General features: G+C 37.7%; 1 protein-coding gene across 2 annotated transcripts in view; it reads left to right on the plus strand.

Annotated features, from left to right (window-relative positions):
* Positions 1 to 27,076, plus strand: part of EDIL3 (EGF like repeats and discoidin domains 3) — a 250,095-nt gene that overhangs the window by 156,852 nt on the left and 66,167 nt on the right. For both annotated transcript variants that reach the window (XM_065663106.1, XM_065663107.1), the window contains one exon: positions 13,696 to 13,877. In XM_065663106.1, the coding sequence (XP_065519178.1) occupies positions 13,696 to 13,877 (182 nt within the window). The remainder of the gene's footprint in view (positions 1 to 13,695; positions 13,878 to 27,076) is intronic.

Raw genomic sequence — 27,076 nt, forward strand, 5'->3', positions numbered from 1 at the left:
CTTTATAATATTAAATTACTGGATAATTAGGTTTCCTACAGAATACTGAGTAAAGAGCCTATAAATGGTGTTAAAAGGAGATGGGTTCTAAACTAGCTTTTTAAAGTCTAGTTTGTTCTTAACTGAACTGCTATACTTAATATGTATGCAGTGTGTTTTCCTGGGGAGTTGTTTTTAATAGACTATTTACATGAATAACATCATGGATTCTCAGCTAAATTTCACTACCATTTCATTGGTTATTTCTTAAGAGCATAAAACCCCATCAATTTAGTTCAGAAAGTTCAGTGGTCTGGTTGGCTAAGCATCATGTCTCTGTGGCAATGACAAACATCATTTAAGAAGAGAATATAGGCTTGGACAGTTTCTGTCATTTGTTCCGCTCATATCTTCCCCAACTCTACGTGTACGTGCACATTTTTTTTATTCATGCATGCATTTGTGTACATTGGGGTTCATCTGTCACCTTTTTGGTCACTCATTCAGTTTTTCTATGTCCTTCTGGAGCTGCTGATAGTTAGAATGGTATTTGATCAAAAGAGCTTAGTAGTTTCAAAATGGACAATTTTGCCATTCATACTTTCCTCCAGGTCACTGATGAGTAAAACTGACTCCAGCAATGATCCTTGGGGGATCCCACTGCTGACATTTCATCCTGAAAAGCTATGTCCTGTTCTTTAATTAGACTGACTTCTCTGTGTAGCATGTTGCATATATAGTTAATACATATATAGTTATATTAGCTTCTCTGTAGCAGGGACTTTTACCTACTGCCTGGCAAGAGCCTTTCACATGGACCCTTATTAAATGCTTTGTGAAAAATCCGAGTGTGCAGTTTTGACTATATTTCCTTTATCCCTACTTGTATTGTCACCATTAAAGTACTCAGCAAGATGAGGCAGGACTGCCATTTTCAGGAGTCATGTTGGTGTCTTCCCAACAGGTTATCTTTATCCAGGTACTTGGTGATCTCAATTATAGACTTAGCAACTTACAAGATGTTGAAGTAGACTCCTCTTCCTGTAGTTCCCACAGTGCACCCTATAGATGGTTTTTGTAGATGGGAGAAGAGCACTGATCTGTTGGTGTACCTCTGTAATCCCTAAATATAGCTTTTTTGTCTAGATACAGTTCTTAAAAATACATCATGAAATCACATTACCACTGGAAAAAGGTAGTCATTATTAGGTGCTGAAAGAACTCTAAAATCCTTTTGCTTCAATTTTTTAAATATTCAGACTATCTAAGAGTTGCCTAACTTTATTTTCAGTTTGTGTTCTCATCATGGAGCTTGTAGAGCATGTAAAGGCCAAAGTGAGTTTTACAACCATACTATAAAAGTATGAAGACAGGGTTTGGTAATGGAAGTGCAAGATAGTCACTTAGCAGTAATGGGTAATATCTCTTTTGGAAAGTATTACATAACGTCCAATTTCTTTATATTTGGTTACTTCTGGTAGCCATTGCTTACACACATGATCTGCGTTGACCAGTATGATAACAGAATAATGTACTGCCATTGGCTGAAATGCTACATCAGCATATAAAAAGCATTTAATCTCTTTTGACGTATCAGCAAATAGGTAGCAGTTCTTCCCATTACTGTCTGAAAAGCTGTCTTCTGTTTCATGAAACATAACTAATCACTTCATTTTCATGTCACCTCCTAGAGACTTGAAGCTTCACAAAACATCGTTTGAAAAGTTTGCTTCTCTGAAAGTGTCTGCATGCTCATTAGCCGCTACTGATGCAAATCGGTAAAGATGTTGCCTTTGACATACAACATTTTATGTAAAAGCATGAAACAAGATTAATCATACGCTTCACCTCAGTGCTGCAGTACCACGTTGTCTACTAGCATACTCGGAATCATGCTTCAGAAATCAGAGCAATAATAATTAAAGTGCCAACAGGTCAAAAAAATCCATTTTGTTTTGGTTTAAATCTGTGAAGAAAACATAGAGATAAATGCCTTCTGATTTCAGGGCTGAATGGCTCTATAAACTTACCAGGGCTGGGTAAAAATGTTCTATTCCATTGTGTAGTTAATTAGGAGTCAGCTTGAAGTTATAAAACCTGTGACTTTTATGTATCCAAAATAATCACTGACATTATGTATTCTGCAAGTCTACTGAAGTGCAAAATAAAATGGGGGCTTGTAAATTCTACTTTGTTGTTTCATTTTGTGTTGCAATGGACTAGAAAGAGGAACACATGATCTATTACCTTGTCTTAGTGGAAGAGCTGATTAAATTCCTTCAGTGGGAATGAAAGCATTGATTTGGTCTTGCTGGTAGGATTAGTCTTCAGAACAACAATTAACATGAGTTGCTACAACTGAGTTACTCAGTATCACTCAGATCAGAACACTGGATCTATACCATCTCTTTTAGTCAATGATGATATTAATATTGGAAATCTGCAGAGTTAAAAAATTTAAAAAGTCAGTGCTCCATACACAGCTCTTGCACATGTTAGAATTCGTTCAAGTGAAGATCTCCCTGTGTGACAGCTATAGTAGAGGACTTAGGCTTTGCTTATATTTAAAAGTGATGTTTTAAGAGATGATGTTAAGAAGCAAGAGCTGCCAGTTTTGGGGGGGGGGGGAAGTTAGACACTCAAAAGCATGTAAGATAGCAGTAAGAATGGGCCTAAGAAAAAAAAAATGTAGACCAATACTTTAAAAAATGCGGTTTTTAAGCAATTTCAATCAGTACGTCTTATAACGAGAAATACTGCCATTTCTAGGAACAGCTGCTGAAAAGGACGGAAAAAAAAGAACAACACACCAAACCACAAGGACAGAAAGACTGTCTTCAGGCAGCAAAATGAGATTTGCCACTTGAAGAACACATCGTTTTCTCCTGGCAAATGATCATTCTCATCATCTGGCCGGCTTGCAGGCATGCTAATTACATTGATGTTGTAAGCCCAATGATTTCAGTTGTAGACATGCTAGGAAAATGCAGTTTGTCTAGTGCAAATAGCAGTAATGATAATAGTGCAACTATTTTCTCATCTTTCCAGTTTTGCTTCCAAGAGAAGGTTTGGGTTTCTTGTTTGTTATTTTCTTTTTAAAGTTGTTTTTTGGAACAGGCAGATACTGAGAAGAAACAATCATTAAGCATTTATGTACATATGACATAAGCTGGCTTCAAATTAACCATAGTTAGTTAGCACTGTAAAAACAAAAAAAGTAGTGTCAGCATGTGTTTCCTGTAACTGGTGCAAAAGATCAGGCAGAGCTTCAGTATTCAGTAGTCCAGAACCCAGGTATTACATCTCTCTTGGCAGGATTTGACAAAACTCATAAAGGGACTGTAGAGGGCTTAGGCTTTGCTTGCATTTAAAAGTGGTATTTTAAAAGATGACATAAGAAGCAATAGTTGCCAGTGGGGGAAGAAAGCCTGTCATGAGCTCAAGAGCCAGTGAGATGGCAGTAAGAATGCGGTTGACAAAAAAAAAAAAAAAATGAGGCCATACATTCAAAAAATAAGTGTATAGAAATATATCTACTGTTGTCAGTGTTAATCGCCAGTGTACTTCAGTTGTACTGAAGCCAACCAAAGAGACAACTAATCGCATAATGAGCCAGGGTATGTGACTGCCAGTACATTTGTATGAAATGTTCTTCTTATGAAGCCTCCCAAGAAGAAAAAAAGTGATAATGAACAATTTGTTGTAGTAGTAGTAGTAGTAGTAGTAGTAGTAGTAGTAGTAGTAGTAGTAGTAGTAGTAGTAGTAGTAGTAGTATTTCATGTGCTCTGTGTAAGGCTGGATAAAGTTAAGTACTTCAGGGATAAATCATCAAACACTGTAAATCACTAACACCCCAAAGTCAACAGAACAATGTCAGGTTATTCCTAATCAGGAAGGGCTCATCTGTGCTGGTTTGATGCCAGGATTTGCCAGTTTGTGAGCATTGATCTGAGAAGAATCTGGGGTTGGAACTAATTGGAATGAGAGCAAGGCTGGAATCAGGGCAAAGAATCACAGAAAGGTTGAGCTTGTCAGGGTACTCTGGAGGTCATCTAGTCCAGCCTCCCTGCTGAAGCCTTTTGCCCAGGACTATATCCAGTCATGTTTTTTTATGGAGTCAGCTCCACAGATGGGGCTACACAAACTCACTAGAGCACCTGTTTTGACCCCTGGGATTCATCACCACTGACCTTAGATGTCATGCAGACAGAATGAGGAATCACTTAGTATTTCTGTAGCAGATAGCCTTATGAGGTTTTGTGTGGATATATCACTTTAGAATTCCAATTCTAAAGTCACATTCAACCTTTTTCTGATCACTTTTTTCAACAGAAAAAAAATCAAAGTCTGGAAAGTTGTTTATTAGCTGTTATGCTCATTTCTTCCTTGTCATCTGTTTTTAAAATACTTTTTTCTGTAAACCCCAAGAATGCTAGCTGTCTAGTAAATCTGGCTTTGCAAGAAAGTATACTGTCATGTATTTTTAAAGTAATGTCTTTTCAGTGTTTTTAAAACTCATCAGATTCACTTAATTTTAGTCTCTTAAACCTAGACACTAAGTTGAAGGTAGTGATCTAGACTTGTTCCTTGGTCAGTAGGTGCAGAAAAGATGATTACATTTGTGTTACACACTTTCTTAACAGATAATGGAATAATAGAAATCGTGGTTTGGAGTTGCCTGTTTCTTCCCACAGATGACACAAGGAGCCTAAGCAGCTAGTGCAGGCTAGATAGGTAGCTTTTTGACAGCTGAAGGTGAGTCATGTGGATTGCATCCCTATGTTTGCTTTGTTTGGTTAGCTACCTCTTCATGTAAACACTTTGGAGTAATGTCCTTTTTTATGATGCAAAGAGATACTGATAAGGAAAAATAAGGAGGTGCATATAAAAAATGTATGTACAGATTATGTACATATAAAAAATGTATGTTTAGATTAGGTACAGATTGATGCTTAAGATGCACCATGGAGTCACAAATATATAATTTTACTTCACTGCTATAATAATGAAAGACTTCTTTTACTGCACATAGAGAAAAGTAACTTTCTGAATCTTCATTATGAATTTTTTTCCACCCTAGTTAAAGTCCATGACCTTTAAATTAATTCAATATTTTTAATAGGGCTTTGAGCCCTGATGTTTAAGCTGCTTTACATTAATAAAATGTTATACCTGCATCAGATAGCTTCCAGAACAAGACCTAAATGCCAATATCTGAATTTCCAGTTATTGAAAAGTTCGATTTGTTATAAAAGAAGATGGAAATAGCTCAAAGACCATAAGAACTTCTGTTTCTGTGTAGTCAGATTTAGATAACATCTGCATGCATCCTCTTCTCCTGGCAAACTATGATTCTCATTGTCAGACTGGCTTGCAGGCATGCTAATTATGCTGATGTTCTAATCCACTAATTTCTGTTTTAGATTGACTGGGAAAATGCAGTTTGTCCCTCTGTGTAACTATGTCTTGTCTTTCAGGTTTTGCTTCCAAGAGAAAGTTTAGGTTTGTTTTGTTGTTGTTTTTTTTTTTTTTGTGTTTTTTTTTAAAGTTGAATTTTGGAACTGATTTTGAGAAGAAGCAGTCACTAAGCACATAGGTACATGTGTCATGAGCTGCCTTCAAATTAGGGTTTGCCAAAATTTACAAAGCAAATCAGTGAAATTTGCTATTTAATTCAGTACCTCTAAAATTAGCAAGACTGTGAATGTGTATATGCTTTATATGCTTATTACTCCAGTTGAGAAGCAGAATATGAACCTTCCCAGTGCTGCACTGGTATGAATATTCTTGAGCTTGGTCTTTCTTTTCCTCTGAGTGCTGACAGCTCCTGGAAATGGTAATATTACCATTTTAAGATACACTCATCCAATCTACGCTAAAATTGCTAGTTTTTCTAGTACAAATATTACCCTGTGACATAAAAAAAACCCAAGTCCTTTGGAATTAATACAGAGGGAAGAGAGGGTACTACAGTATAATGCTTTTGCCACATAGATAAAGTTTTTATGTCGTGTAATCCATAAACAAAACAAACAAACAAAAAACACCCCCCAAAAAAACAAACCAAAAAACAAACCTGCATGTCAGTAAAGGCAGATGAATATAAATATCAAACCTAGGAACTCTGAAAGTTGCAGGTATCCTGAGTTCAGGCTGAACTTCTTTAGAACACTGTTTCATTAGCAAATTTCCTAACACAGCTAGAAAGCTGCTGAGTTTTCTTCCATTCTTCGAATAAGTATTTCTATCAATACCTAAGGAAGGAGAATTGCACAGATTTCACAAGGTTCAGCAGCAGCAGATAAAAAAAGATTATTTTTAAATGCAAGTGAGTTCCTAATTTTCATTTTCACATGCCTAAGTTAAGCTTAAAGGAGGTAATTAATAGATCCACAAGGACACAAATTTCTTCCACACATAGCTGTTCAAGTCCACATCCACCAGAAAATCTTGGGTTGGTAAATAGGACTCAGAATTACATATCTTTTCATGTCAATGCAACTTAAGATAATAATAATTGATTACTATTATGCGGTAATAGGGGCTGTGGTGTCTGTGTCTGCTATTCCTTAAGTATGTAACTATGACCACATAGCAAGTCTTTTATAGCACAACTTGAAAGCTCCTATGAATTTACCTTCTATAACATGAATGTAGGTTAATTCTTATTAGAAGTTTTTTTAGTGTTCCTCCATAATTTCAGTTTCATTGTTTAATTTTAATAGTGTTTAAGTGTCTTTGAGTTATGTAAAACTGATTAATGTCAATACCTAAACATGGTAGAAATGTTATTTTTCACAGTGCCAACTTGAAATATTTTTTTACATAGAGATTCATATATTTCTATGAGAGCACAGCAAAGGAGAGAATCTTAACTCCTTACTGCAACTTAATTTTTCTTTTAATTCATAATTGCTGCTTGAAAATGAAACAATATAAAGGTGATGCATCTGAGTGAATTGGTATATGCTGTTACTTGAATAGTGGTATAAACTCAGGAAGCATTTTGGTTTGGGTAGTTAGACAATGAGGCTTTTTCTTCCTGAAATCACCATGGAGTGGTAGTAGTTTTATGCTGTGGCTGTAAATTGGCCATATGGGTGATGCGTCATGGTCAAGGTTCAGCTGATCATTTTCCTGGGTTCTACACACTCAGATGGCTTTTAGGATGTGAGTCCAGTCTAAAAACCCCCACGTCAAGGATGGCTGTGCTTCTTCACATTGTGCTGCTGTGTGCTTGGTATAAATTGTGGCTATTTGTCATCCCCAGGTAGAAAGGAATAGGAGAGGACATAGATACACTAAAGGCTGTTTTAAGAAGAGGACTTTGTTGTTCATATTCAAGGACAAGAAATAATAAAAGGACTAAGAAAGATCCAAGTGGGACTTCAGTCAAACACTATCAACAAATGTTGATTGTTGAATGCTCACTACTGGAACTTTTTTTGAAGAAAAAAAAGTTATTTAGCAAACATCTGTCAGAAATGGTGTGGCTGTAATGGGATGTAACATGTCTTGGGGTAGAGTCTTTTCCAGATCATTTGAAGCCATGTTTTTTTTCTGATAGGGATCCACAAACAGCTTAGCTTCATTCTGGAAGTCCTTTTGCCAGGCCAGTTCCATTAAAGGCATTTGGACCATGTCGTGGGATGCTGACAATAACATTAATGTGATGGAGTTCAGCACAAACATAGGAGCAATAATCACTTTACGGAGCAATACTAAAAAAAGTGACTTCGGTGATGACGGTTTTGAGCATAACAATAGCCATGCTTGTTTGATGACAGTCCAATAGTCCTGCCTTGGACAGTGGTCTGAAATGAATGCTTAATGAATGAGTATAAGACAAGGGACAAGCAATAAGTAATGGTTCTTCCATTGTATTTTCCTTCCAGCTTCCATCAGTTTTCAGTTTAGGGAGTTCCTAAATCAGAAGCTGTTACCTTCTTTTAATTGTACTCCTGTTGTATAGCTCCCCTCTTCAGCTGTGCTGTATGTTGCAGTTCCCCAGACATTCGTTAATCCTTGTGCTTTTTGTCAGTAATTTACAATCCTATCCATTCTATTCAAAGAGCATAATGGGGAAACTGTCAAACTAGAACTAAGCAAATTAGTCCCGAATAAAATCCCTGTATTTCAGAAGCGACGCTATATAAAAAAAGACGTAATCTGCTTTCATTGTCTGAGCCGTCATCTTCATATGCTCCTGCACTCTCCTGGAAGTCTTAAGCTTTTACAGACTTGCTCAGTGTAAAAAAATGCCTCTGGCTGTTCATCAGAGGGATGTGAATCCCACACTTTGGATTGCAGGCCAGTGTGGGAAAATGCTTATAGTCAGAGAGCCAATGCCTCTGTGTGAAGGAACAGGAAAAATAAAAAAGAGGCTGAAGCCTATATTGCATGATGGGAGTTTATGCATGTATCAGCATTAATTACTGTAATATCAGTAGTTATCTCTAATTCCCGTTGCACAATCATGCATTAAAACCATGATAGGGTCCACTGACACTTCTAGTAGGAAGAGAAGCCGTATCTCCCAGCCATTTCTCTGTAAAAGGCACTTTACAGAGTATGTATAAAGAAGAGAGGATTTTAGCATTATTGTGTCATGGCTGTGAAAAAACAAGCTTTACAAGGACACTGCTTCATACATTATATGCGGACTGGCACTATAATAGCAGACTGCTAAATGATTGTCTGTCTCCATCTAACCAACTCCAATAAAAACAAATCCATTGTTACCTGAAGAGAGCTATCCTTGACAGAACAAACAGGGCAAGGATGTGTGGGTGGCAGGAGGAACAAGATGAAGAGGGCTCTGAAGCCTAGACTGCATGGTGGAGAGCAGCATTAATTACTGCAATATCAGAGGTCATCTGTAATCCCATTGTCAGCTTTGTGTTCAGCACAATTACCGTGCTATGCTAAGCACAGCCAGAGTAATCTCATTCCAGAAAATGAGGCGCTTGGAGAAAGACAGGATTGCAGATGTCTAAAGCAGATTTGTTTTCCACATGCCTTGAATTTTGCATCTGTTTGTTTGGATGATGTTAGGTAGAGACAAATGAATGGAGAAAATGAAAGCTATATATTCGTGCTGCAAAACAAGGCATGTTTCATCGTCAGTAACAAGAGATCTTTTTCTTCTGTTTGCAAAGTCATAATCCTCACATTTTCAATTTTTAAACCATTTGGAGGTTTGCTTAATTTGTGGACTGACATAAATATAGAAGTAAAAATAAAATGTACTCAAGTAACATGTTTACCCAGTGCTTTCTGCTTGTTATCTCCTACTGTAATAATTCTTTATCTTAAAATGGTTTGTCTTGCTCCTGTTAAGAGGGGAAATCAGTGACATATTTCCCCATTCTAATTTACCCCTGGAGAGATACCAGTGTAAAACACATGGCTAACTAAAACCTTCTTCTGTTTCCTTTTGCACAAATATTTTTGTTCAGGAGGGAATTATTGTTATAAAATACAAGGGTGGAAGCACAGAACTGATCTTTTGTCTGCGGAGTTACTTGGTCCCGATACTATTGGTGTACAAGTGAAATCTGAACTAATGATAATTTGCTTTATGGTGCAAAACAGTACATAACTTCTCACATCTAGTTAAGTTTAAGATTGTAAAAGAAGCCTTCAAGGTAGTTTTACAAACATGCCATCTTCATGTGAGTTGGTGGGGATTTTTTGGAGAACAGAAAAATTTTAAATGTATCATTCACTTTTTGTGTGTTGTTGATTTTTCCATCCTTCACAGGATCCATTCACAATCATGTACTTATTGTTACATCTTTACATTCTGTTGTCTTCAGGGACAATGGGGCGTTGTGGACAAAGGCTTGTGTTTGGTGAGAACAAAAGAAGCATCATTAGTTTGGTACATGACAATTGTCACTGTAGGATTAAAACCAATACTGCTTGAGTTATTATTTTGCTATTTAATGACACTAAAATAACAGCTCCAGGTGACAAAATCTTCCTTGTGAATCTGTATTATCAGCCTGTCAACCAGCTTTTTAATTGCTGGGGTTTGGTTATTTTTTTAAAGTTTCTAGCATCAAGCTTATTGTCATACACCAGTGTGTCAGCATTATTAATAAAAACAGTTTTCTATTTCATGACTGATATTGACCACACTGAATTGTACAACATCACTGTAGTGATGTTACTACTCCCTCGGAGACTGCAGTTTTCAAAGCTGTCATGATTTTTGTGAAATGGACTGTGGATTTAATAGAGGCAGATGTATAACAACAAAATATAATGCAGCTTGTACTTGTTCTGCAAAATAGGTATCTCAGTTTTACTTCAAAGACAATCTCTAAAAGCTGCAATTACTTCTTTCCTTCATTGTTAGTAGTCTATGGCCTATCACAGCTCTTAAGTGCTAAAACAAATAATTGTTATTTTTAACTTGAAGGAAAGTATTGCTTGTGTCTCAAATTGAGTATCCTGTGAAGAGGCTAGTCTGTAGCCAGTACTTTACTGATATAAGATATTTGATGGATCCAGAGGTGGGTTATTCAGCTGAGAGTTTTCAGGCGAAGTAAATTTCTTGAGAATTCAGAGAGTAATAGCCCCATTAGAGCTTTTGTAAGGGGAAAACATAAGTCACAATTCTATTGGAGTATTTGGAACTAATGAGCATATGGCTAAGACAGGCCCATTTGCTCTGTGGTATTTGACTATCCAAAAATGTTTTCAACTACTTTTCAAATGATTAAAGAAAGGATATTGAAAGGTTTTCTTGTAGAATAATATCTGATTAAAAATAAAGAACTAAAGGATGGGTAAACATGCAGTCCTAACAGTCGAAGAAGCTTACTGACAGAGTCCTAGCAAAACTTCTGCTGAAGTCCTGGGTGTTCAATAAATAAGAAAGAAAGCAAAATAGTGTGATAATTTAAGAAATGTAATTAGCATTATTAAAATGGACCGAGGAGTTTGAATCGTGAAATACAGATTGACCTGGCTGTGAAACAGAAGTTTGAATTTTGGGTGGTCAAGTTCAAAGTAAAACTACCCAAAAACCAAACATCCAAACCCCTCATGGTGCATGTAGAAGTATATTAAGTCTCTGGAAGAGATGGCCCTGGGTGGGCTTCCTTAAGGCCCATCTGCCAGGGATGTGCTTAGTGAATTGCTCAATTCATCTGCACTGCTATGGTCAGAGTAGGATTACATTCCCAGTTCCATGGTTTGGACCTTCAAAGAGGTTTTGAGCAGGATCAAGCTTTTGCTTAACTTAGGTTTCCCATTTTATGAGAATGAGCTGATGCCCTTCAGGAAGGTGAAAAAGATGATACTCTAAATACAGATCTTAGCAGTGTGTACATATATATATCAGGTTGTAAGGTTAATATTGCTTAGAAATTATTATCCAATATAATATTTCACATGCATTTCATGTTGTTCTGTTCGAACTGAACGCAGAAGTAAAAGTATCTCTAGTGTCTTAGTTTTTGTTTTTAGGAGTGGTAAATCTTGTGTTTAATTTGCACTGAAAAACTGACAAACGTGACAAACCAAAACTGGAACTGCAGTTCATATAAGCTTGTGCAAGGAAGTACCTGTTCCCTGAAGGTAGAGATTTGCTTTGGATTTCAGGAATAATCCTGGTAAAGCTGATGAAGGTAAACACTTCTGACAGTATACATTTATAGCTGACAAATTAGAGTTAAGCGCTTTACTTCGTAATTTAACTGCCTTCAATTTAGAAAGGAAAATTCACCTGTCTTTTGTAAGGAATGCACACATATTTCAAATACTGTTTAATGCATCTCAGGCATGAGAACTAGCATGCCTTCAAATCAAAATTTTACAGAAAGTTCTGGGCCTTAAACAGAGGCTGCCAAATCTGGGATGTCTATAGGAGATAAAGGATCGTGATGTCAAATGCATGTTCTTCTTTTGAAAATTACCTGCTAAAGCAAATACCATTATTCTGGACCCCACCCAGAACTGGCCCTGATACGTGCTGGGGCCCTGTCCCCATGCACTTGTTTTTCCTGTTAGGTCACTGCATAACACTAGCACAGCTGGCAGAATCCTGACCCTCATACTCCTAGCTGTGAGGAGACAGAATACAGGTTCATGTTCCATGTCAGTATTAAAACATCTGTCGAGCCTCCATCCCACCTTTTTGAACTCCTCTTGGAAGCCTTCTTCTGTTTTCTCCCATTTCTATTTTTAAATCGTTATTAATTCAGTATACCAGCTGTAAGTGGGTGGTTGATTTCATGGTAAGCTGGACTCAGTCTTGTAAGTACGTCTGTGTGTTTGTGAGTTACACATACATATAAACACACCTATGTGCACCTTTTTTTCTGTTGTGAAATGACAAAGATATTTAAGTTAGTAAATGTAAGAAACTCTTTAAAGTGCACCATTTCCCTAAAAAAGTAGAGTAGTTTACCTCTGACTTGCAAGCAGTTTATACACAAAAGGATTTTACTCTGATTAGTTGAAAAGGTATCAGAAACACAGCTATGATTTGAACAGGTCTTTCATTTTTTAAGTAGTGCTTGATAGCACAATAAAAAGCAGTACTTTTCCAACATACATGGGGCTTTTGAACACATCCTGTATTGAACCTGCCTATGCTGGTGACAAAGAATTTGTTTTCTTCTGGTACTGCTACACACCTCTCACAGCAGCAGGAGAGAGATGCATTTTGTTGTATTTTGTGCAGCATGAACAGAGTCAGGTTCTGAATGTCAAGTGCTGAATGCACTGACATTATAGTTGGCTGATAAATAACACAGAAAAGTAGCACTAGAACTTTATATTCTAGCCCAGCTTCCTGGACTGTTAAAAATGTGGATGAAATCATTGTGTGGTGCAAGTCAGTCATTAATTCAGAGGGGCCAAGATTTCATTTACACGTATCCTGGAAGTAAGCCATTTTTTTTTTTTTGCCTTTAAGAAAGAACATGTTCAGAACCACACTTGTGTGGGTGTTTTATCTTTCCAGAGCACAACCACGTCCTTGTCCACCCATAATCAGCTTAAAACCGCAATTTAGCTTTTGTCTCCATTATCAATGATGCACAGTACTTGAGGATTGTATTGTCAGTGACTTCCAGCATCATCTGCCTACCTCAGCAAATTGCACTGGTCACTTTTTCTTCTCTGTACCTTCGTATTAATGAGGAATTTAAATATATGTGACTTACTGCCCACATGGGGTAAGGATTTTGTAGCAGTACCACTTCAGAGTTCATTCTTGGGTACTGCTTGAGGTGAAGCACTGCCATGCTTCTGAGAAAATCAGAAGTGTAAGTAAATGTCTGTCCTTTTCTGTTCAGATTTGCTGAAGTGCAGTTGACCCACAAAGCAGAATATCTTTGGTTACAGACTTTTAAATTTGCTTTTAGCAGTTATTTCCGTACTTGATCATTTTGTCATTGTATCTATACAACACAAACTCACAACTCTTCAGAGAGAACAAAATTAAAGAAATTGAAAGCTTAACCAATTTCATTAATTTTGAAATGGGAATAGTTATTTACAAGCAGTATTTTTGTACTTTTTTTTTTTTTAATTCTAAAAAAAAGCAGGTGCTATTTGAGTTTTTAAATCTCTTCTAATAAAGTATTTGACATGACCGTTTGGGTCTGTTTGTATGCTGTTTGCAATTACAGCCACTTGGGACTCAGAAGAGTTGATAATTTCAGTTGGATTCATTTATTTTCTTGTTTCCATTTGCAGGATGTTCTGGCCCACTAGGAATAGAAGGAGGAATTGTGTCAAACCAACAAATTACTGCATCATCCACTCATCGGGCTCTTTTCGGACTCCAGAAGTGGTACCCATACTATGCACGGCTTAATAAGAAGGGTCTTGTGAATGCTTGGACTGCTGCAGAAAATGACAGATGGCCGTGGATTCAGGTAACAGATGGAGCTGAGGAGGAAAAAAATCTCCTTGATTCAGTTGCCAGAGTCACTTAAGAAACTGATGAAGACAAGTGGTAAACTAACAGCTAGATTCTTATTCACTGTCAGAAACAAGGCCCAGACTAAAAGGCGCTATATTACTTGCAAAACAGTAATAATATTAACTTCACAAATGCACAAATCCTTATATCTGAAAAACATGTTCATATGTTCCATTGTGGCTCTAAATTTTGGGTGCAAACTTAGAAAGAATCTTTTCAAGGAAGCTGCTTTCCACATATGTTACATTACTCATTAGTATGTTACATTATTCATTAGTTTCTTAGTAGCATTTTGCAGCAGTATCTCTTGGTAGGGATACTTTGACACATTCAGCTTTCCTTGGGCATTATTCTAGAGTGCTATAATGTGGTTTTGGCTGTAACAGAGCCCACAGGAGTAGTTTGTTGTCTCCACAGACCTGCTCTGGGCACACAGGTTAAGCATTGTGTGCACCATGCTGTAAGTAACAAGAACTGTTTTAATTAAAGTTGAAATAGCTATTAGTTCAACTTCATCCATGGGGCTGAAAATATGTTTGTTTCATTCCCACTCAAGGATGTTACGGCTAGGATGATTCAAATGGCAGTGCTTTTGTTTAGGACTGGATTTCTCTTCACCTAGCAAATGACTTCATTTAAAGTCCTGAAGCCGTGAATATGAAGTCCTGCACCTTTATTATAATGAAGATAATGATATATCTAGTGATTGTTGCAGCTATTTAAGTTTATGGTGTTTTCTTCTCATGTTATGTGAATTGGACTAAGCTTTGGCATTTTCAGATGTTAGTTAATGAAGGTGATGTTAGATACTTATAGAATCATAGAATAGGGTTGGAAAGGACCTTAAGATCATCTAGTTCCAACCCCCCTGCCATGGGTAGAGAAACCTCACACTAAACCATGTAACCCAAGGCTCTGTCCAGCCTGGTCTTGAACACTGACAGGGATGAAGCATTCACAGCTTTCCTGGGCAGCCCATTCCAGTGCCTCGCCACCCTAACAGTAAAGAATTTCTTCCTTATATCCAATCTATGTGTTTGTCTTGGACTTGTCTCCCACGGAGGTTTTCCCTTTGCTCTTACCTGGAAAGCAAGTTGGAGAAAATGTATCTACAAATTTCAGCCCATGGCACTAGGTTTGAACAGTTTGTTCTTTTTTGGAGTTAATGACCTAATCTAGGAAATGCCATTCCCATGCAGGTTATTCTGTAGTTTTGACAGCTATTGTATGTAAGGACTTTCTAGAAGCTGATTAGTTGATATGATTAATTTGTATTAAGTGCATAGCATTCCCTTTACCTTCTAATTTTTCTTTCAAAATAAACTGGACTATAATTTTCTCAAAACTTTCTGAGTTTATTTTCTTTTTTGTTCACAGCAAAAATGAAAAAAAATACTTGCAATAATTTAAAACCAAAAATTTAGATCTTGGGAGTATTTTTATTTTTTTCTTTTTAATTTTCTGAAGACTTTTCTCCTTAAAAAAATGTGGGAACAGAAAAGCTAACATTTTTCAAGGAGATGATACTTGTAGAGAAAAAAGCACTTAGTGTTCTGCAGAAGCCCTGTTTTGATTTAGCAAGGATATAGACCTCCACAGACTCACACTTTCTGCATTGCATAGTAGTTCTTTACATCAGAGAGCCGTCTTGTTCTTCAAGCATGAAATACACACTAAGAGACAGACCGTGCCTGACCCTTGTATGGGTGAACTGTTTCTGTTGAGAGAAGAGGAGAAGCAAAAATCCCATATCTTATTTTTGAACAGCTTCTGTAATGGCCAGGGGGATAGTTCAGAAACATTCGTAGAGTTACAAAAAGTCACTCTGATCTGTGCTAGGTTTCAGGCTACATTTCTTCTGGTCTTGTGGGAGAAATGTTCCCTCTAACAATAGCCTAGCCTGAGTTTTTACTTTATCATATCACCAGCATGTTCCTAGATCCTAACTTGAAGATTCTGTGTCTGGGACCTTTTCCACGTTGGTCTGAGTAATGAAGCCACGGGTCCAGAAGATGGGTCCTGAAAAATGGTGTGAATGTTTGGCAAAGATTAAGTGGAAGGTTCCAAACCCAGAATCTCCATTTTTAGATGGAAATTAACATTTAGTGCAGTCAACCTGAAGCAGCAGCTTGTTGTCCTCTTAGAATTTCTAGTACGAGATAAATTCTAAAGGAAGCTGTGTATAATGGGCAAAGTCCCACAAACTATAATTACGTACAGGCCTATAGCTATTTTTGACTTGTTCCATCAGTATCAATTTTCTTTGTCATTTAGTTTCTTTATTTATATGCATCTTGGCAAATGAAAGTTTTGAGTGCTTTGTTTATAACTCACTTGTAATGAGTGCAGAGTTTTTTCTCTAATCTTTCAGGTGTCTGACACATATGAACTAATTAGTATTCAATTTGATTTTCCTGCATTCTCCCGGTGAACTGAAAATTGAAATTGCCATTTTAAATTTACACACTCAGCATGTAATTAGTAATGGCACTACAATGCTTGTAATTGCCTTGTGATTTAAGGGGTCAGTGACCATGTTTTTGGAAGCAAATTAAAGTCAGATTAAGTCGTATCTGCCTTTTAAAGTTCTGCTGACCTCTTTGTCCTCATGCTGGCTGTGAAAAAATAACAGCTGTGTATACTGTTTACCACTTTATTGGTGACACTAACTTTCCGTGTTTCCAAACAGGAGAAAAAATCCCACACTTCTATTTTTCATAATTGTTCCTGAGATTTAACTAAAATGCCTGTTGCTCCATATAATCCCTTTGCTTTGTTCTGGTAACAGGTCTTTTTTGTCAAACCTCTTTTCACTTTTGTCATTTTTCATTTATGGGTATATAACAGTGTATTTATGGTGGAAATATGCTATTTCTCTTTATTCGGATTTCACTTCATCTCTGCTCCTTCCTTGTGCTTATGTATTTTTTTTCTATTCATACATATTTTGTCAAGATAATATGGATTAGAATGGACATGGCCAAGGGCAGGATTGATGTTTCTATTATCTCTCCACCATATCTGAAGTCATAGTAACTGAGAATCAGTAGCACAAACTGCTGGCAAGAGCAGAATCTTCTAAATGTTACTCCCCTCTAGTGATTTCTAACCTAGGCAGCCATGCCTATACTCTTACGTTTCTTCTTCACCCCCGGTTTCACCACCCAAACCTAAAATTTGTTGACTCATTTTCCCCCTATTCATGAATAGTTTCCCTTTTGCTTCCATAATATATTACCCTCTTTTATATCACTGCAGTTACAATTCCTGTGATACAAAGACTGCAGACATGGTAAATATGCCAAAAATCCATAAACTGAAATGTCATGGAGAACACTGTAACGTATCGCGTAAGAACACGAGATAGATAGAAATATTTGGTATAACTAGCAATGCAAGGACTGGCATACAGTAACAAAATCCTAAACCAAGTCATGCATTTGAGATGTATAAGTAATTTTGGAGAAAGGATGCATATTTAGGACCTATGTTAAGGGATGAGAGAGCAAGGTGGGTGAATATTGTCCCATAAAATAATAGTCTTGCTTCTTTATTCTTTTGGAGTAGGTATGCTCTTTTTGTTTTGCAAATAATACCAGTGCAGTGGGTTCTGGGTCAACAGATGAACCTTTCTAAATGTTAGTTTGCATCAAATCAGTAACACACGCTACCTACATTGCAAAGCCTGGAGTGGAGGAGTTCATAGCAGAGTTTCAGTGTCTCCTACACCGCATTGCAGGAGAGGCTAGACTAGGGTGGGTGATCAATGTATCAGACAGTCCTAAGAATATTCACCTCAGAAATACAAGATAGATGGGATTGTGAAGAGGATCCCTACTTGAGGATGCAAAAGTTTTAATGCCCTGCCAGAGACTGGTACTGCTTTGCGGTCTTTTGGACATGGAAATTGTTTTACAAGGTTAGCATTAATCAACAGCCACCAAGAGTATAAATTCCATCTTGAAAATGTTATGAAAATGAACTAATTACTGCATATCTGAGAGCTGTGACTGAGCACCTGAACTGTTGCTGGAGACAGTTATATGGAAATGTAAGTTATTAAACAGAAAAATAAAAAAGCTATTTTGCTATCACTCATTAAAATAGTAGCAAACATTTCTCCAGAGGCATCAGTATGGTTACCAATTGTTTTTTAAATAAAACATTCAAATGTTTAATTTTATTATTGTGAGAAGGAGTGGGATTCATTTACAAAACAGCTGGACTGCTCAGTTTAGTGGCACAGTCAAAAACTGGGACATAAATTTGATTCAGGTTGAGTAGTTAGCTTTTTCCACCTAGCTTTTATTACATACAAGTGCATCCAAAATGTTCAGTTTGGTTTTTTTTTTTTTCCTCTTCAAATAATTAATACATTTCCAGGTCTATTTCATGTATTTTATTCTTTCTGGGGGGTCAATTTGTGAATGTTAAATGTGATTTAAAAATGGAAAATTTAGAAGTCTTATTTAGAATATATGAAAAGAACATTCTAATTCTAGCATTTGTTCCCTAGCTTTTCTGAAACTACAAGCTTCAGTTCAGATGAAGCTCCATATTTTGAGATAGAACGGTTTGGCGCTGCTGTCAATCCATTCTACACCCAGCCTGTAATTCATGCTTGGGATTGCTCCGACCCACTAAGTACAATTAGAGCCACAAAAGTATAGTTCATATAAAGCTTGTTCCCAGAGCAGGAATCAGAGTGATTAATTAGGGACCAATATATTAGGCATCCCATGAAATGAATGGGCATGTCCAGTGCCTTAGAGGATGTGCACAGACTCGGCATGCTGCATGGGTGATGACAACATTCATCCAGAGAAAACAGAGCATGAGGGTCTTCCTTAAGCATTCACTAAAAGTTTACCTGATGACTAAACAGATTATCAGTGTGTTCTTAGATACAGTGTTTACATTAATACAGTTGAAATACAGCAGATTTGTACAGCACAGTGATGAGGATACTTGTTTGAGAATATCTCAGTTCTAGTTTCTATTCCAGAAGGCATGTTGGTACTTTATTTAGTGATTACTGAGAATGCAGGGGTTTTCTGGGGTTTTTGTTGTTGTTGTTTTGGGGTGGGGTTTTTTTGGTTGTTTTTTTTTTTTTCCTTTTTTTTCTTTTATTTTTTAATATCTAAGTATATTGGAATAATGTTTCTGGGGGGGTAGAATGTATGTTTTTATTTGTGGCTTAGTTTGTTTTTTACACAAGTGTCTCCCATACCAGCTGTGGTTTTAGTCCCACTTCTGGCATTTCAGCCTCACATGCTGGGTGTTTGCAGTCCCTTATATCACTGTGGTTAATTGTGTATCTGTAAATGTCACAAATCTAATCATAATCACTATGAAACACAAAAAATGCTCTTACAATAAAAATCCATAAGTTCCATCATTCTTACCCTCAAGCAGGAATCAATAATGTGTTGGGTAGTGCTGGGTTTTTTTTCTCCAAAAAAAAAAGCACAGGAAAAAATCAGCAGATTCTACCTCCTAACTTCCAAAGAGCAAGTATACACCAGGTGATAACTATTTGCTAATAAAATGATAAAACCCAAAATACACAGAGGTCTTGCAGAGCATTCATTCAAACATCTGTTAGTAAGAGCTCTAAGCAAACTACCATCTGTCAAACCATTCATTTTGTCAAAGTTCATTTCCTCATTCATGAGTACTGTTGTATCAGCTTCCAAAAATACCTGTCATCATAGATTAAATGTTTAATATTACTTAATTACTTAATTACTTACGCTCTCAGCTTAGTGTAATATGGCCAAGTGAACCTTATGAAATACAGTCTCAGAGTCAACATGTAAGGTGACTCAAGCCATATAAGAAGACTTAATTTGCTAAACACTGAAAAAAAAACATTAAAGCTCTGCTTTTTTTTTTTTTTTTTTTTTTTTTTGTCTTTGTCTGTACTCCAAAAGTTTACTTAATGTCAAAGGAGGATTTCCCTGGGAGATATTGATGACTGGCAGTAAGTACCTGAAAGCCCTTAGCAGAGGAGAACAGAAACTAATAATGAAAGTGCAGCTGAATTCTCTCAAAAATATCCCACATAGGACCTCTGAACTGCAGGAATTAGGAGAGATCTTCAGCTAGTCAAAAACTGCCATAAGTTCATTGACTTCAGTGGGCTCACTACTAATGTCAGCTAGCTACAGATCTCTCTCCGCACCTATGCATTTAGTTTACAGGATAAAAACATAATTTATGTACTGAAAATAGACAAGAAAGCAAAAGGACTGGGAGCCTGTTTCTTAGTGTAATCATCCAGATAGTCCTTCATGTCCCATATCTAGGTATCTATTTGATATCATCTTCTACCTCCTAGGTTCATTCTTTATACATCCAAACACCTACACACAGACATCTATCACACAACTTCTAATTGAGGGTTCGGATACACAAAAGCAGTCAGTTCAGAGTTAACATCCCCATGGCAACTGAAATTTGATGATGTTATGAACACTATCCATAACACACTCTGTCAGGTTGTCTGCCAGCCTTGATTCTTTATTTCATGTAATATGGCTGAATAACGGAAGTAACTACTTTTAAACACACTGTTTCGTGCATTTGTAACACCATCCATTTTGAGTTAATTTTTTTTTTCCACATTTGCCATCCTGATATTAAAAGTAATAGAACAGAAATTAGTGACAGAAATAGGCAAATGTGTGCCTGTCTGGTTTCTCATGTCAGGAGTAAGTTGCATGCACAGATGCCCCAGCACTCTTGTGGTGTCTCACCAACTGCAGTGGAGTGGTGTGTGTGCATCATAGTTCTTCTGCGGAAATTACATCTGAGAGAAGCTGGACTTGTTCAGCCTCAAGAAGAGAAGGCTCCAGGGAGACCTTAGAGCAGCTCCCAGTGCCTGAAGGGGCTACAAGAAAACTGGAGAGAGGCTTTGGACAAGGGCCTGTAGGGACAGTACAATGGGATGGCTTTAACCTGACAGAGGGGAGACTGAGATGAGCTCTTAGGCAGAAGTTCTTCCCTGTGAGGGTGTTGAGGCCCTGGCACAGGTTGCCCAGAGAAGCTGTGGCTGCCCCATCCCTAACAGTGCTCAAGGTTGGACAGGGCTTGTAGCAACCTGGTCTAGTGGAAGGTGTCCCTGCCCATGGCAGCAGGTTGGAACTGGATGAACTTTAATGTCCCTTCAAATTCAAACCACTCTGTGATTCTATGATAATGATACTGTGCTGAGGTGTGATAGTCGAACAAGTTGTATTGTATATTCCAAACACTCACTTTCAAAACCAGTAAAGCAAACAAGCCTCACTTGCAGCTACTCTTCTGCTAGGCTTGACTTTTAGAAAAAGCTGTTTCAAGTTACTTCATTGCATCCTAATGCATTACATGTTGGTTTTTTTTTTTTTGTTTGTGTGGTACTGAGGCATGTATATACCTTTACCTCTGTGCTGATGGCCCCAGAGCAGTTACGTATATGATGAGTTCATATGTGTGTAGGTAGGTCAGAGAAATGCAGAGCAATCTGCAGGGTAAAAAGAGAGTACAGCTATAGCTGTGGAGAAGCAAGCATGTGGTCCCTGGCTGTACCTTTTTATTTCTCTGTGATTTTACAGCTGGTGAGAAAAATTACTGTTCATGTTGAAATATGGGAAGTCACCAGTACCATGATACTGCAGCAGAAAGCAAGGGCTAGAGTAAATTCGTAGTCCTTGACCACCCCTAGAAATGATGATGTGTGCCTTGTCATCTCAAAACCCTTTTAATGTCAGTGGAACATTAATTCTTTGGACTGAAAAATGGGAGTGTATTTTACCTTGCACTCTTATAACCTTCTTATTCTATGAGTGGTTAAAATAGAGGCATTGTTCAAGTCTTGAATCTTTCAATGAGAATCTTCAGATTTTGAGGGCTTTTCTCTCTGTATTGCAAAACCAAGCAATATTTAACATTTTAAGTCTAATTTATTGCCTGTCATTTTTCTGTAGGAGGAAAAAGTATTTTGAATAAAAGTGCAAACACAGTTAAAATAACTGTCTCACTGAAAGGTGACTTCTTGTGTTTATTTATTAACTTTGTCTATTGAGTCTTAATTAGAAGAGATACTGAGAAATTTATTGATTGTGATATCAAGATTGGAGGCAGCCTGGCCTGCAGTGATCATGCACTTGTGGAGTTTGCACTCTTGAGGGAGGTGAGACAAGCAAAGAGTACAGTCAGGACCCTGAATTTTAGGAAAGCCAACTTTCAGGTCTTTCAGAAGTCAGTAGGATGCCCTTGGAACCCTCCGTGATGGACAAGGGAGCAAAACAGAGCTGGCAGTTTTTAGGGACACTTTCTACAGAGCTTTCAGTTCCCAGGTGTAAGAAATCAAGACCTGCTGGTCAAACTAGAGGGCAAGAAGGAAATGCACAAGCAGTGGAAGCAGGAACTGGTATATCCTGGGAAGAGTGTAAGGACATGACCCAGTTGTGCAGAGATGGGATCAGGAAGGCCAATGTGGAGCTGGAGCTGAACTTGAAAATGGATGCAAAGAATAACAAGAAGGGCTTCTACAGGTTTGTCAAGGAAGAGGACCAAAGTAAGTGAGCTTCCACCCGCCCCCAGCGTGCAAGGTGCAAGACTGGTAAACTGATAACAACAGACAAGAAGACTGAGGCACTTGAAGACTTTTTTGGCTTAGTCTTCACTGGCAGGGTCTCTCCCCATACCTCTCAAGTGGGTGAACTGTAATGCAGGAACTGGAGGAGCAAAGTCCCTCCCACTGTAAGTGAAGATCACATTTGTGACCATTTGAGGAGCATGAACATATATAAGTCTGTGGGACCTGATGAGATCTATCCCAAAGTCCTGAGGGAGGTGGCTGATTGCATCACCAGTAACAGCTGGCGTGAGTTAGTAATTTAGTATGCATAAGATAAAGTTTTTACCCAATAGGTGTCCCTATGGGGGAGAAGACTGGTTCAGCCCATGGGCTGATCCCAGAAGTTACGATAGAGTCTTCCGCACTTTCCCTTTCCTAATTTCAGATATTTATGGAATATAATTCAGGTTAGTGACTCCTCGTAACCCTCCCACCATGTATGTAGTAGTCAGTTAATTTCCATAAGGTTACATCATTGTCATTGAAAGTACACAGTGTTGTCATGCTGACACTGTAGGAGGCCCTTGGATCTGTCCAGACTTTTCATTGTAACATAGGTTTCAACTTTTAACTCTACGCCTGTGGAGCTGGAGTGACTGTAGTCATACGCACTTTGTTACTGATGTGTGTAAAATCGTCTCGCTTTGCTTTTGCAAATACCAATCTAGTTTCCTTGTTTGGCAGCTGCTGTGCAGTTTATCAGGACGTGGTGCCTTCAGGTTCCCACTCCTGCAAGGCAGTGCAACAGAGTCTGGCCATGGGGCCTTTGCTCTGCTCCACCCTCCAGTCAGTTTTTCTTAGCATGTGCCAACGTTGCAAGATTGCCTGGAGAGCTATCACTGGGTAGATTCCATGTGTGCCAACCACATCCCATCCTGGGAGTAGCAGCTGCATTTTACCCAAAGGTCTCCTCAGTGTTACAATACAACCTTTGGGGTTGGAGAGAAGTGGTCTCTAATTTCCCCTATTTGCCTACACGATTCAACCAACATTCAGGTAATTTCTTAAGGTTCAGGAGAGATTAATCTTTGAGCCAAATCATTTTTTTCTGTCAGAGCAACTGAGAGTAAAGAAACCATTTGAATAGCACAGTCTTTTCAGCAGTCGCAAAGCCATCTGTCCCCCATATGATTAATGAGCTACCTCTTTATTCCACTTGTGTCCACGCGAAACCTTGGCCTCTCTCCCTGCACAGCCAGTCTCACAGCAACTAACAGATTATTCTCAAAGATGACAATATGTGGGAAGGATTGTTTTCAAATGCTCCTAGTTTCTTGGTTTGTCTTTCTTCCACAAAGTTTGTAACCATGTGGATGGTCTAACACTTGCCTGATGTATGAGCAGCATCACCAGTCAGAAGTCCTAGTTACAGTTGGAACTGTTGGAAATGTGCCTTGGGTCCTTTATAAACTGACAATTAAAAAGACTCTGCATTAACTAGTCAATGTATTTGCAGATACATGGGAAAAGCAACAGAATGGTATGGTCAGCATAAAGCCATCCATGGGTGCCAGGCTCACTGGAAAAGAAAGTTTTAAACAGGTATATGATGACTAGGACTGTCTTGACCAAGGAAGACAGAGAGTAAAGATGTGTATTTTATGATCAGTGTTATGAAAATTGAAATACTGCTTTGTGAGTTCCTGCCTGTGATAGCATGAGGAGTAGTTACGCACCAGGAGTCTGCAAGCACAGATCTGCTGTGTCAGTTGTTCCTCATGTACTCTTTGCAAAAGATCCAGACCTTGTTTGGTAGTGGGATATGCAGCATCTCCCAGTGCTGATGTAGCCAGGATTACATAGGAAAGGAAGTCTGCCCATTGCAAAGCCCATGTCAACCATGTAGTGTAGAACCACTCTTCAGTTAGAATCTTCCTCTTCCTTTACAGCAGTAATAACTACAATTTCTGTAGATTAAGCTGCATAAAAAGACAGGGTAGTGAACTGTGGTTAAGGAGTGCTGTCAGCATGGATTGTTACTATTAGTTAGCATCATTCTCACTTACTGGGTTGGTTCTGGTGGAGGAACTCGTTAGGTTTAGTTTCCCAGTGTGTTAAAATAAGCTGAGAATGTGCAATGATCGCAAAAACTCCAGTAGGGATCTCACAGTGCCAGAGAAGTCTGATCTTATGCATGTTCTCTACTATTCTAGATTTTACTTTCTCTCCCATCTTTCAATGGATGGGTTTAATTACAGATTCAGCTTTAATATTTAAAAATAATGAAGATAATTTCTTCATCCAGGCAACAGATTTGTAATTTTTTATCACATCCCCTTCTTCCTTGACATGTCTTCATCTGAGACAATACATAGGACCTAGACAAAGCCCACTGAAGTCACAATGGGAATTCTACCAAGTTGTTCTTGTAGGGCTTGTGAGTGGTCATATTTATCATCACAGTTTTATCAAAGTGCTTTAAAAAACAAATGGAAAGGGTACAGTAGGAGGTACCTCTGATATTTGCAATGGGCACATTAAGAATTTTCCCTGAGTATATTTTCATGATGATTTTAATATTGTACCTTTTAAATTTACTTCTTTTCCCTAAAGAAGAGGATTTTCATGTAGGATTAAAAGAAAAGTGCATATTTGTTTTTGTGGCTTGAGTCTAACATCCTATCCTCTAGCCTCTACAAGCTGTTGATCGTAGCTATTTTATATATAGAAATACATACAGATATTTTCTCTGACATTTTTCTTTAGGCATTGATACTTTAAGAAATGTTCTAGACATTTTAGTGAAGTTATTTCTGGGAGACATTAGCATGCTTAAGAGAGGAAGAGTGTTCACAAGTTCAAAGTCTATGAAGGAATTAATAATAGCAATGAACAACTGCAGCATTCCTTGGCTAAGCTTAAATTGCAGGTAGATAATGCCCATTTAATCAATACTTTGTAAAGTAGTTAAAAGTTTACAGGGGAATACTTTGTAAATTAGTTAAAAGTTTACAGGGATACAAACCTCTGAACAATGTGAGATTGATTAAGGGCCTCTTCTTGAGATGGCAGTCTAAACATGCCAGTATTTGAATAATTCATATCATCCAGTTAATGGCAATCATAGCAACTACCTTTGGGACTAAAATAATGACTTAAGAAGAAGAAGAAACAGACTAAGCAAGTTTTTTTAGTTTGTCTAATTATGTAAATTCTCTGAGGCATACATTGAAAGTTCTTAACAAATGCCACATGAAGGGAGCACTTTTTTTGTACCATTCATAACATATGCTCCTCCATATTAGCATTGCATGGACCAAACAGTACCCACATTTATGTTTTCCATGCAAGTAGGGTTTAACCTATATTCTGATATTTTCAGAGAAAGGGAAATTAAGTTAGTGGGCCAGTTTGTGTCTCTGATTCAGCATGCCTAATCTTCTTGAAGATACAAAGGTGATGAGTAGATTTTAGATGGTTGGCTGGGGCTAAGATGTAAGTACAGGCAAGACGTGAGAGGTAGTTGTTCTTAACCATGAGGTGTGCTAAACTGGCAAGGCACTCTGGAAACAACAGTACTGGGAGGATGTTTGCAGAGGATTTAATACCAAAGTTGTGAAAAGACTTTGATGGATCTGCATCCATGTAAGTAAAAAGAATAAAAAAAAAGGCTTGGAATCAGAAATAACTGAGTATTTAATTAGTTTGTCTGCAAGGTATAATGCCACAATCTCATCAGAAATAATTATTTGTAAAGTGACATGTAGCAAATGACCATGTTAGTTCTCGTAGACTATTATAAGATAAAACATACTGGCTTTTCTCCATGTAATAAATCCCCTTCCAGAATGGCAGCAAGAGCTGGAATGCTACCATGGATAAATCACTGCATTATGTAATCTGGATGCTAGTTAAAACACATAATCACTGCTACTATCCTGACTGCATTAATGCCCTCAACTAAATCCGGAGAAGCTTTGCTGACAGTGCTGATTAGGAAAGTAACTGACAGGCTAGATACATGAGCACCTCGCAACAGGAAAGATAATAGTAACTGACCTGCTCCGACCTTCCTACACCTAATAATGCTGAGTCCTGCCCTGCTCCTTGTGTGACATCAGGGTGAAGCAGCAGTGTTCAGTCGTGTTCAGGGTGTCTGGTGCTTGAAGACAGAAGAAGAAACATGGGAGGGAGTTTTCAGATTCTCTAAATTTCCCAGTATTGAGGGAACTGTGTCAGGTTACTCTTTTCCTGAGTTTATTATAAGCATTTCCATTTGCAAGTGTCGCTATTTTTCATCATAAAATGTTTCTCTGGGTGCATTCTATCTAGATCTATTAGAGCTATGACGTAAAAAAAAGGGATAAAAAAAATCAAATTTCAGTCCTTAGAAACCATATAAAATCAGAAGGGAAGGATTGCTGTAATAAATTTTTGAACGTCAGTATAACCTTGATCTCTTATTCAACCCTATTTTTATATGAGTAATAGTGACTATTAGTAAAAATATATTTATACTTTGTGCTAGAATTTATGGGAAATAATTTCTAGCAGTGCTGTTGTATCTCATAACTGAAACAGGTAAACAC

Source organism: Lathamus discolor, chromosome Z (genome assembly GCF_037157495.1).
Source record: "Lathamus discolor isolate bLatDis1 chromosome Z, bLatDis1.hap1, whole genome shotgun sequence".
Lineage (NCBI taxonomy): Eukaryota > Metazoa > Chordata > Aves > Psittaciformes > Psittacidae > Lathamus > Lathamus discolor.